Here is a 12810-nt window from a genome sequence, read left to right on the forward strand (position 1 = left end):
AGTGACAGTGGTGGTTTCTTTTTGTTTTTGTTTTTGTTTCTGTTTTTTTTTGAGACAGAGTTTCGCTCTTGTTGCCCAGGCTGGAGTGCAATGGCGTGAACTTGGCTCTCTGCCTCCCGGGTTCGATTTTCCTGCCTCAGCCTCCCGAGTAGCTGGGATTACAGGCGCCTGCCACAATGCCTGGCTAATTTTTTGTATTTTTAGTAGAGACAGGGCTTCACCATCTTGGCCAGGCTGATCTCGAACTCCTGATCTTAGGTGATCCACCTGTCTCGGCCTCCCAGAGTGCTGGGATTACAGGTGTGAGCCACCACGCCTGGCCAGTGGTGTTTGTTTAAAATAAAAATGTACTTCTTTAATTAATGCTAAATAAGATTGCTTTAATTTGACTTTTTTGTTACCTGGGAGTATATTTTCCTGTTTTTTGTATTTGTATTTACTCTTCAGTGGATTGTTTGTTTCCTTTGAGCCTTTCATAGGCACATTCTCCTCCTAACCTGTGTGGCAAGTTGACTACTCTAAAGTTTTCTTAGTTGCAAATCATACAGATGCTTAGGAAATTATGAAATAATTTACTGTAAGAAGTCAGGAGGGAGTCAAGGGTAGGAGTTTTTTGGGTCTCTGTGTTTTGTTTTCTTGTACGTTTATGTTGTTTCCTGTGCCAGCTGCTTTAGATGGTTGGTTAGCTTGTGCAGATCCTATTGTGGTCTTCCTTTTAGGACCAGAATCTGTGATCACCTCAGGCTCTGATGTCCAAAGTAAATGAGGTTGGTCCAGTTAGCAGCAGGTATCTATCCTCTCCCTTTATTGTGGCTACAGACGGAGAAATGGGATTCTTTACCCATTCTTTATGGGAGAAGGTCAAGGTTTCTACGAGGAAGGTATGTGAATGGAGAAGAAATGATTGATATCTCTGGTAAAACAGTGGGCATGCAAGGTGGAATTCAGGCAGTATTTCAGATTCAGAAATGTAGGTCACAATTTCTTATCTGCAGTTCAGAAGCCTGAAAAGCACTGAAAACACAGTTATTCTTAAGTTATGGAGTATTCATTTTTGACAAAACTAGAACTGATATGGGTGAGGCATTTATTACATTTTGAATATTCATATGTTTCATTGCAAATGTTATGTTTACTACACGGCCCTACCTCATGGAGCTTTCAGCCAGAACAGTTAGAGTTCCTGGATCTCTAGTTCAAGTAACCCCCAAAACTCTCCAAACATGTAAACGTCTTCATTCTTAGAAATATTACTGAATGTATATGTCACCACTCTTAAAATATTTCCAATAGGAGAAAACTGTAATAGAATACTTAAGATAGCGAGTAATGATTACTGAAAGAAAAAAAGAGCCCAGTTTGTAGGTAAAGCCAACTAAGGAGGGAGATGTACAGTGCCAGAGCACGTTAGACATAGTCCGATATTTGTGTAAAATGAGACTAGATTGGAATGCAGGAAAAAATGCTTAGAAGCCTGTGTAGGAGGAATCTGGCTAAAACATAAAGGTAAAGATTAAGGAGACTTTTGATTCCATCTTAGCTAACATTTTAAATAAGAACATGTAAGTGTTTTCAGAAGTGGCTCCATATAATTGGACTTAGCTTTCATTAGCAGTTTTGCTTTGCAGCATATTTAGAACATAATTTGTTTAAAATTGAAATGGTTTTCTTTACTTTTATGGTGGTTTATTTATTTATTTATTTATTTATTATTTTGGGGGACAGGGTCTCCGTCTGTCTCCCAGGCTGGAGTGCAGTGGTGCGATCTTGGCTCACTGCAACCTCCACCTCCTTGGTTCAAGCAATTCAAGCTACCTGAATAGCTGGAATTACAGGCATGCACCACCACACCTGGCTAATTTTTGTATTTTTGGTAGAGACGGGGTTTCACCATGTTGGCTAGGCTGGTCTGAACTCCTGGCATCATGTGATCTACTGGCCTTGGCCTCAAAGTGCTAAGTTTATAGGCGTGAGCCACTCTGCTTAGGCTATGGTGGTTTTTATACAGTAACCCTCAATTTATTACAGTTTATCCCAGTGCTTATTGCATTTTTTCCTGTTAGGAACCTGTAGTCAGTTCCTCCCTTCTTTGCAAAGGGGTTTACTTAAAAGATTCGTAATTTTTGTAAATTTTGTTGAAAGTACACTATTTGTATACTTTGGTAATGATATTTATACATCTACTTGACAAATCTATCTTTTAAGAAATTATTTTCAGCTTTTAAGTAACTGTCACTGTCACATAACATGTATGTCCAGTATCCATTGGCTTCAGCTCCCACTGATACTATTTTCTTTTTGACTCAGCAGCTTTAAAACCAAAATAGTAAGATCTGCCTTGAAGCCACAGTCTAGCAGGAGAAGCAAAACTATATAAATTTAGACAGCTCTGATTAGCACAGTTCCCAAACTGTTATATTATGCATTAACCCATACAGGAAGAATTTAAAATTGCAGTATGGTGAGAAAAGTTTTAGAAGTGAAGCATTTTTGGGAAAAGTATCAAAGATGAAGAAGTACTCTTGACCTTTTAGGCTTTCTGTTCCAGTCTAGTTTTAGTGTGGCATTGTATTTAACTTGCCTTAGAAACTCATAGGTTTATGCCCTCTTGTGGTCTGTCACCAATATAAATAGCACAAATAAAAATTTTAAGTACTGGAGATCTTACTGCATGTTACTGCTCTCCTTTATAAAATAATTTTTAAAAAGCAGCTTCTGAGGAACAACAGCTAAGAAATTATTATTCCTGTCTTCCATATAATGTATGGACCTTAAAAGTCACCAAATGTTGTTTTAACCCTTGGTAACAAAATGTATGTGTATGTGAGCTGGACACTAATGAACAGAAAAATACTATTGGATGGGCTGTCCATCGTTGTCCTTCTAGGTGTCTAACCCTATTAATTTATAAGTGTCTTAAAAATATGATGAGGTGTGATAGTAATTGTAGGGCTAGCACATTACCCTTCTACCTTCACCTAAACATACACAGATATACTAGTAAATGATGCTTGGGAAATGTGTTGTTTATACTTACTTGTTTCATCTGAAAGGGTCAGGAGCTGTAGGAGGCATTGGAAGAAATGAGGATTATAATGTTAGTGAATTGGTGAACTTAAGCTTACAGAATTTGCTTTTACTGACATGAGTGGCAAGGAATATTCGTGAGTGTGGGACTGAGGAACTAACTAGTGGAGGAGAAACAGCAATAGCAGTCAGTGTTTTAAGACTGCAGCGGTAACCAGTGTTTTTCTGCTGTTATCTAGTAAGCCACATGATGGTTGGAAGCAGGGCAGTATAGGGACTATGCACTTTAGGATTCGATAGAAGCCCTGTTAGAAAGGCTTGGTTTCAAAACTGATCTCATCTCTTACCAGTTCCTGGACAGTTGTGTAATATTAAGTAAGTTACTTCATCTCTGAATACAGGTTTCCTCTCCAAATAAAGATTTAAACTGCATTCATCGAACTCTTTGCAGTTTGTTTGTCACATGCAGTGTTGGCATATACTCCTGTCGTTATTGCTCATAGGTTAAAGACAGTTTTGTGTTGCAAAGAATGAATACCATATGACTTTGTGGCCACTGGGTTGTTGGTTAAGACTCCTAAATAGTGGTAAATCAGCTCATAGTTCTTTTTCTTTACTATGGATTTACTGCTGTACTTCTATGTAGGTACATACTTTATTATAAATTCTTGAGTGTAAACGAGGTCATTATATTAAAGAATTTACTAGTTCAGTTATTTTAAAGTTGAAGCCTAGTAGCTATTTTTAAGAAAAATGAAAATAATACAATAAGTTTTTTTCTTTAGGGGCACTATTTGCATGTTTTGGCAGGTTTAAAAAAAAAAAAAAACTAGTATTGTTCCTCCATTGTGGTCTTACTTTTGTGGAGGACAACAAAGTAATGAAATGTTTTTGTTTCTTTTGCTGTGTTTTTCAAGTGTTGCTTATAGAACAAGGCTTGCTGCCTTATGGTTACTTTCAAAATTTAATACTTAAAGGAATTAATCTGAGTCCCCTTTCAGGAGAAATACGATTATTTAGAATAATTTAACTTAAGGGAAAAATATTTGTTTTTATAACACCTTCTAAAATTTCTAAGTTGTAGAAATTTACTATTTTTTTCCTTTTTTTTTTTTTTTGAGATGGAGTCTCGTTCTGTCGCCCAGGCTGGAGTGCAGTGGCGCGATCTCGGCTCACTGCAAGCTCTGCCTCCCTGGTTCATGCCATTCTCTTACCTCAGCCTCTTGAGTAGCTAGGACTACAGGCGCCTGCCACCACGCCCGGCCATTTTTTTTTGTATTTTTAGTAGAGATGGGGTTTCACTATGTTAGCCAGGATGGTCTAGATCTCCTGACCTCGTTATCCACCCGCCTCGGCCTCCCAAAGTGCTGGGATTACAGGCATGAGCCACCGCGTCCGGCCAAAATTTACTAGTTTTTTCTTTTGAATAACTTGCCGTGAAATAGAAGACAACTAAAAAATAAAAACCCTCTAAATATAATAGAACTGCTTGGGCTTAAATCTTTTTTGCAAGTAGGTGGGCCATAAATCATATAAACAAAGATAACCTAGACATGCCATCAGAAGGCTAGTCTATGTATTTTTATATCTACCTCTTTCATCTTTCCCCTTATTTCTGATTTCCAAAATGTCACTTCTTTAGTTTACATTTGGATAGTGCTTATTTGAAGTCTCTGATATTCTAAACACTATAGGTAACTAATAAAGACTTTAAAACATAAGGCAGCATTTTGGTAGTGAAAATTTCTCTTGTACATTGTGAAGTGGATTTTGTTGCTGATCTGTCTTTCTAGGGAGACTATTTAAGGGAAGTAAAAGGAACAGGGCAAGTATGGCCAGAACAAAGTGGAGGGTAGACTATGGGGAGTGATGGCAAGAACACATGCTATTCTACCAGTGACTTGTTTCTTAAACATAAAAAGCATATGTGCCAAATTTACATATTTACTAATTAACAAGGCTTCCTGGAAACATTAGGTAGACTATCTTCTATAACCTTTAACACCATCACTAATGGATATAGCTTAGAAGATTTCCTCGAAGGTCCTTTAAATAATGTAAATGATTATGAATGTGTAACTAGTTAATATGCAGCTACGAAAGGATTATCATGTAGAGGTTAATGAACATTCTGCTCTTATGGTTTGCAGGGCTTTGCTTTTTGTGCTTTTGGCTCTCTTCATGCTTGGAAACACATGCATTGGGATTGGAAAACATCCTGACTGTTTTTGGGTCTCATCTTTTAATGGGGTTGTTAAATAGGAACTTTATGAAAAGGATTTCATGAGCATTTTTTTCCTTTTTCAATTTACATTTAATTCTATTTGTCTATTTTGTAATTACTGCCAAATCAGAAACAGTGAAATGGATTGATGTAGTTTTAGCCTGGCTCTTCCAGATGTAAAGTCAGTACTCTATTATATATTGCCACTGTTATTAAGTGTTGCTATGTGATTGATACTTACTGAGAGATCTTCATTCTAAAATGGACTTTTTATGCTGAGTTAATGTGTAGTATGGTTGGGTTTCTGATTATAGCATGTATTTTGGTACAGAATTTCTGTCTTAGTATTTAAAATGTCCCAAAAGAGGACATTTATTTCAGGAATTAAATGTTATAATAGAGGAATTTAGTGACAGGTCTAAAAAAAAATCTTGTGTATTTTTTTTTTTTTTTTGCTGGGAGGGGTGGTGAAACATTGAGCATATACAAGAGATAATATTGGTATTTAGAGCAGTGAACTAGAGCAGCGTTTTGCAAACCAGATAATGCTGCTGTCTTTTTCTCATGGCCTAGTCTTAAGCATTTTGGCTTTCATCCCCTAGTTTCTCTGTCTCTAAAAAGAGACTGCTGTTTAAAATTTTTATTAATAGGTAATTTAAAAGTAGATAATTAGCCATCCTTGAAAACAATGTTAATTCTTAAATTGTCATTCAAAAATAGTGTTATTTTTTTAAATTGCATTTTTCTTTATTGTCTAGTCTTCTTATTTTCTGAGCATTTTGAGAATCTACTGACATATCTCCAAGGAAAACAAATAACTTTTGTACTTAAATTCATTGTTTTAGTATTATAAACATAGTTTAAACTGGCTGTGAAGTGCTTACAATGTTTATCATAATTCACTGGGGAACAAATGAGCTGTTCAGAGCATCTCCTTATCCCAAGTATTTCTTCTTGAAAATGTAGTAGAAAAATATCACTGAATTCATTTTTTAATGCATCAGAATAAAAATTACAGGTGAAAATGTTTGGAGATACACTGACAAAATAAAATATTTTCACTACTGTTTTTTTACTGACGAAACGTGGGTGTTACATTGGTTTCTTGTTATTTATAACATTTACGTATTCTACAAAAATATGTAATATTGAAAACAGGTCTGTAGATTGTACAAAATACTAGTTATCTTATATCATATGTCACCTAATAGTTATGAAGCGGGTTTTGTACCAAAGTATGAATCAGAAAGCTGTAATTTGTTCTGCAGTTATCAGCCTGCATTAGAGGGTTATGATAAAGTGTGCTGCTTAAAAACTAACATTCACATCTCTGTGCATTTGACAAATAAAAATGTATACTGAGATGCTATTAAATCTGTAAAGCCAATGTTCTAGTTTTCAGATAACACTGATTTTTGTAGTTCTGTGCGTAGCTCTGTTTTTTCATGAGTAGTTATCTGTTTTCATGACAGGTGGTCACTAACTGCCAAGAGAGAATCCAGCATTGGTGAGTGAAAGATGGTTTTATTACACTTCTGAAATACTGATGGGGTAACCTACTTGTGTTCAAATAATATGTTTACTGTTTGTGTGTGTGTGTGTGTATGTATGACTAGTAATTGAATTCTTCTAGTAATCTCCATTTTGAATGCCTTTAATACTAATTTATATTGTCTTTGACCCTTTTCTGAATTACACATTTCTGATTTCCTGACGTTGTGTTACCACTTGTATTTATTCTAAGTGCCTTTTCTTTTCTAAGACTAGTACTAATATCATTATGAATTAGAGACAGACATTTTTGAATGTGACATAGCTCTATTTTGGGGATATTTCTTACATATTAGTAGAAAAATAATGGGAATCAGTTACTTTAAAATAATGATGGAAATAGGGCACAGAAATGTTTTCCCAAAGTTTGAAAAAAAATCTAATTTTCTACTTTTCAGAGCTTGTTTTATTGACTACTTTTTTTTTTTTAAGAGAGAAAGCATATCTATTTTAATGTGCTAATCTGTAGTTAATAGGACCATGTTTGGTAAATAACACACTTTCCTTTGGCTTCTGAGGAAAATGCTCGATTTAATGGTGAATAAAATCTTATATTATGAGTTGTCATGAGGTATAGCTGTTGATCTTACAGATATCAAATTACAATATATCCATGCTGTGCTTACGAAGATTTTACTGAGAGAACAACAGGAGCTGTCTTGATTATTGTCTGCAGGGTTATTGCAAAAATCATGGTAACTGCCCCTTTAGTGGTGAGATTAAACCTTCGGTTATACGCCATCAAGCATATAATATTTTAAATTTATTTTAAGAGGCTTTTTCGTCATGCCTGAGAGATCTCCAAGAAAATAATTTATAGTTAGTGTATATAAAATGTTTTTTGGTTTAAATGCACATAGGCTGCAGGCAGTGGATAAGAGTGAAAATTGGTGCAATCTGTACACATCATCTTATTAAATTTTGACTATTGGCTTGCAGAAAATAATCTAAAACTAATAATATCCACTTTATAAATAAAAATTCAGGACTTCATTAATTTTCAATAAATGCATCGTTGTAGTTGCTTCCACTGGTGGTGTAAGTCTGTCAACATTTCCATAATGGACCATTCGCCTTTCATTATACATTCAGTTCAGGTTAAAAACTTGAAATACAAGTCGTTGGCTAAAGAATTTTTTCCCCTGCACATTTTGTCAGAGTGGCTCATTTTACAAATAATTTCCAGGGGAAGTTTTATTAACGTGAACTTCTATCTATCTATTGGTTTTGGTAAGAAGTTCAGGAAATTAGAAAGGTATTCACTGGGAATAGATGCTAGTTTACATAAATGGGTGAATGGTAACTTGCTTCTGGTTTGTTTTATAAGATTCTTATTAGAGTTCTTTAAGGATAAGGGCACGTTTTCATCCTTTTATTCACAGCCCCTACTGCTGTGTTTGGCACAAAATAGGCACTTGGTAAAGGTTTGAGTAAATGAAGACCAAATATGTGGTTATTTTCTATATAACATTTTAGTTTACAAATACTCTAGTAGTGCACAAGTCTAGTGAGCAGTGACAGAAATATGACATTTACTTCATGGCAGGTTCATGTGACCCTCAATTTCACTTTTCAGTTTTTTAAAACCCTCTAAACTGTAGAAGCTTAGCATATTTGCCTACACATATCTTGAAGTAATATAATACTTTATACATTAAAAAAATTATTTTTTTCCAGTTAAAATTTGCATTTTCCTCTGAATCATTTCTGGTTTGGTTCAGGAAACAGACTTTTCGCTTTTAATGAAGATCTATATTGCTCAAATCTGAATGGCCAGTAAATTCATCAATTCATTATATCAAAAAATTGAAACCAAAGTGTCACCATTTCCCTGCAAGCCAGGAAATTGCTGTTTGGGAGAGTTGTGGAATTCTTGTGATATTTTTGCATTCTCTTAATTCCTCAAACAATGGTTGAGTTTCTACCATATGCCAGTATTGTGCTGCTGTTTGGAATTGAAAGACCCTGCCATAGAAGAATTCATAGTCAGACATTAAACAGGGAAATCACAATAATTTTGTGCTATGTGCAGAGATAGGAAGCAACTACAGGAGTTCAGAGGCTGGAGCCGTTCTTAGGATGTCTCACACACTACTTTTAAAAACATGTTGCTTTAATTCTTATTTAACCCTTGGTATTAGCCTAGTTTAAAATATAATTTCTGTTAAGTTCCTATTCTTTATGAGTACACACCAGTATAATAAAGAAGAACAAAATATATGGTTTGAAAAATACATTCTTAATGCTAGTGATGTTTATGCTTGTTTGTATAATTTTTAAGGGATTCTTTAAGGAACAAGTATATGTATTCTAGGTTCAGAAATAATCCAAATTGGTTTTTGTTTAAAAAAAAAGTAGGACAGGGAGTGAAAATTTTTATAGAAAAATAGGAGTGAAAATGGTCTGGGACCACGGGATCTACCCAAAAAAATCTTTGAGAAAATGAATTTAAATCCTAGAACTTCAGTGAACTAAGAAATTTATAATATTTGTTTAGTTAATAACAGATAAAAAGGAAAGATTCAAGCCTAATGGATGAGAATTTGTACAACATTATTTTAGAGCTAATAATAATGGTTTTCAGTTTAGTGAGGATTTAAAAAATGTTTTTGAATCAAACTTTTTTTCTTTATAATCCCTTTTAACTAACTCAGGAAATAAGGTATTATGAAATCCACATACTGTCATCTCCTTGAAGTATGAGGATACTTCCCACTGTTTGGTCCACTAGTGGCTGATTATTTTGTTTGTGGATTATTTGTAATTTTCTTTTTAATTCTTCCTTAAAGAGCATGGCATTTGGAGTCACAGACCTATATTTGAATCCTGTCATTTACTAGCGTTTTGACCTTGAACAATTATGCTAAGAGTCTCAGTTTTTTGTTGTAAAGTGATGATGATACTACTTAACTCACAGGGTTGTAGTGAAGATCAAATGAGATCACGTCTATAGAACACCCTGCCTGGCACTCAATAAGTATTAATAGGAGCCCGTATACGTCTTTTGAAAATTTTAATTGTCAGACAAATAAAAAAAAAGCCAGTGCTTTTAAATATTCGTGAATATTTAGTGTTCATTCTGTTTTTTGTCATGATGGAGAGAGAGTTGGGTTTTTGTGAATTACTGTTACAGCTTTACATTAATATTTTTAAATCACTTTTTGGTATGAATAATTTCAAATGAAAGGTGATAGAGTAGTATAGTGAATCCTCATGTACTCATCAGCTGGCTTTGATAATCATCAACTCATGATTTTCTCTAAACTCTTTTCATTTCAACATCTTATCTTGCCATCTACTCCTACCTCCAATTTTTTTTTAACTTTTATTTTAGATTTGGGAGGTACAGGTAGAGGTTTGTTGCAAAGGTGCATTGCACGATGCTGAGATTTGAGGTATAATTGAACCCATCACCCAGATAGCATAGTACCCAGTAGGCAGTTATTCTGCCCTTGCCCCTGCCTTTTCTCACCGCTCTTGTATTCACCAGTGTTTATTGTTCCCATCTTTATGTCCATGTGTCCCCAATGGTTAGCTCCCACTTATAAGTGAGAATATACAGTATTTGGTTTTCTGTTTCTGCATTAGTTCACTTAGGATAGTGGCCTCCTGCTGCATCCATGTTACTGCAAATATTTCTTCTTTTTTATGGGTGTGTAGTAGCCCATAGTATATATGTATCACATTTTTATTATCCAGCTCACTGTTGATGGGCACTTGGATTGATTCCATGTCTTTGCTATTGTGAACAGTGCGGTAGTGAACATACAGGTGCACGTATCTTTTTGGCAAAATGCTTTTTTTTTTGGGTGGTCTATATTCAGTGATGGGATTGCTGGGTTGAATGGTTGTTCAGTTTAGTTCTTTGAGAAATCTCCAAACTGCTGTCCACAGTGGCTGGACATTCACACTAACAGTGTAAAAGCATTCCTTTTCTCTGCAGTCCTGCCAACATCTGTTCTTTTTTGACTTCTTAATAAAAACTATTTTGACTATCCCACTTCCAGTTTTGAAATGAATCTAAGCCATATCATTCCATCTGGAAATATTTCAGTATATATCTTTAAGAGACAAGAAAGACTATATGTTAACTTTTTAAGATTTAAATAAAAAATATTTAATTAGACAATACATTCACATGTTTCAAAATTTAGGAGGTATGAAAGGATGTAAATGATGTATAGGTTCCTCCTAACTTTGTCCCCTAATTCTCAGTTCTGTTTTTTCTTTTTTTTTTTTTTGAAATGGAGTCTCACCCTGTCATCCAGGCTAGAGTGCAGTGGCATGGTTTCGGCTCACTGCAACCTCTGCCTCCCGGGTTCAAGCTATTTTCCTGCCTCAGCCTCCCAAGTAGCTGAGATTACAGGTGCATGCCGTCATGCCCGGCTAATTTTTTTAGTATTTTAGTAGAGATGGGGTTTCACTGTGTTGCCCAGGCTGGTCTCGAACTCCTGAGCTCAGGCAATGCACCTGCCTCGGCCTCCTGAAGTGCTAGGATTACAGGTGTGAGCCCCCACACCCGGCCCTGTTTTCTGGAAGCAGCAGTTTTTTTTTTGTTTTTTTTTTTTTCCAATTTCTCATTAATCTTTTCAGAAATGGTTTGCATAATGTAAGTGTTGTGTATGTATGTGTGTGTGTTGTGTGTGTGTATTCATCTACATGTTTATATACGGCTCCCATCCTTTTGGACAAAAATGAAATCAGATTGTACCTGTTCATTTAATACTATACCTACCCTATATCATTAACTAACTGTTCCTCTTTACCTCATTCCATACATTTCACTGTGTGTCAAACATTTAACTTTTAGGGTTACTAAATGAGACCTGGAACTATTTTTGTTTTAAATAAATAATTGCTACATCACTGAGAGTACAGCTCTGTAACTCAAAATATATCCTTGCTAAGATGATATATCTGTTATTTTATTGCTCCTTAGTAAAATTACTGCAAAACTTAGTGGCTTGAAACAACCACCATTTACTTGCACATGATGCAGTGGGTGTGCATGTTAAGCTGGGCTCACCTGTGTGGTTCTTCTGCTAGTCTTGTCTGGGCTCACTGCTTTGGTTGCAGCCAGTTGGTGGCCAGGTCAGCTGTGTTGTCCAGAATGGCCTCACTCTCAAGTCTGGTGGTTAGTGCTGTTGGTTGAGCCTCTGCCTCCATGTTCTCTTTTGTCCAGCTTACTTTGTGTGGGCATCTCAGAGCAGCAAGAATGGAAGCTGCAAGGCCACGTTATGTTGGTCAAAGGAAGGGCCAGCGCAGATTCACAAGGTGGGAAGATAACACCCACCCATTGAGAGGAGGCGTGGAAAAGAATTAGTGGTCATTTTTAATGCACTGCAATGACTTTATTGAATAGGTCCTACACACACAAAAAGGAAGTCTCCGTCCTTTATGTTGACTGGTGAGAATGAAATGAAATAGTACATGTGATGCCTGGAAGATCATCTTTATGTTAGGCGTTACTTACAATCGTAAATCGTATGCATGTGAGTTGTAAAAAATTTATTGCCTTGCTTCCTTTATTTTGAAAGGATTTTTGGTAAAGGTATCTTTGAAATTACGTGAAGCAGTCTTAAATATAGAAGAAGATGCTTTGTTCAGGTGTTTAATTTTGGAAAGAATACTTTAAATTTAGACATAAAAGTTCCAAAACACTTTGGCATGTGAGTTTTGAGAGAGTCTAAAGCAAATACGCGACATTTATTTTTCAAAGGAAACTAGACAAAAATAATTGTTCAGAGGAAAAGAGTAACTAGTTTCTGTTAGAATTTATAGTTAAAGTATATAGTAGGAAATAACCAAGAAAGCATACCTGTGTAGGTAAAAATCTCAGGTGAAGATTTGATTCTCTCTCTCTCTTTTTTTTTTTTTTTTTTTTGTTGGAGCTACTCTTTCCTATCAGTCGGGATGGAGATACCTGTTTTATGCACACATTGTATATCTGTCTATATGTCTCATGTTTTTGAGGCATTCCTTGTGTACAGAAGCACTGAACTATTTCA

The 12810-nt window shown here is 35.4% G+C and overlaps 1 protein-coding gene across 5 annotated transcripts in view; it reads left to right on the plus strand.

The window, feature by feature from the left end:
* The window catches only part of URI1 (URI1 prefoldin like chaperone), a 92042-nt gene that overhangs the window by 40401 nt on the left and 38831 nt on the right, over nt 1-12810 (plus strand). For 3 of the 5 annotated variants that reach the window (XM_058424956.1, XM_032170335.2, XM_058424957.1), the window contains exon 2: nt 6724-6758. The exons of the other annotated variants lie outside the window; for them this stretch is intronic. Coding sequence is in view for 1 of the 3 variants with exons in the window: in XM_032170335.2 (XP_032026226.1) it covers nt 6724-6758 (35 nt within the window). In the remaining 2 variants the exon portion in view is untranslated. The remainder of the gene's footprint in view (nt 1-6723; nt 6759-12810) is intronic. 5 annotated transcript variants of the gene reach the window in all.

The sequence above is a fragment of the Hylobates moloch genome, unplaced genomic scaffold, assembly GCF_009828535.3.
Source record: "Hylobates moloch isolate HMO894 unplaced genomic scaffold, HMol_V3 SCAFFOLD_12, whole genome shotgun sequence".
NCBI lineage: Eukaryota > Metazoa > Chordata > Mammalia > Primates > Hylobatidae > Hylobates > Hylobates moloch.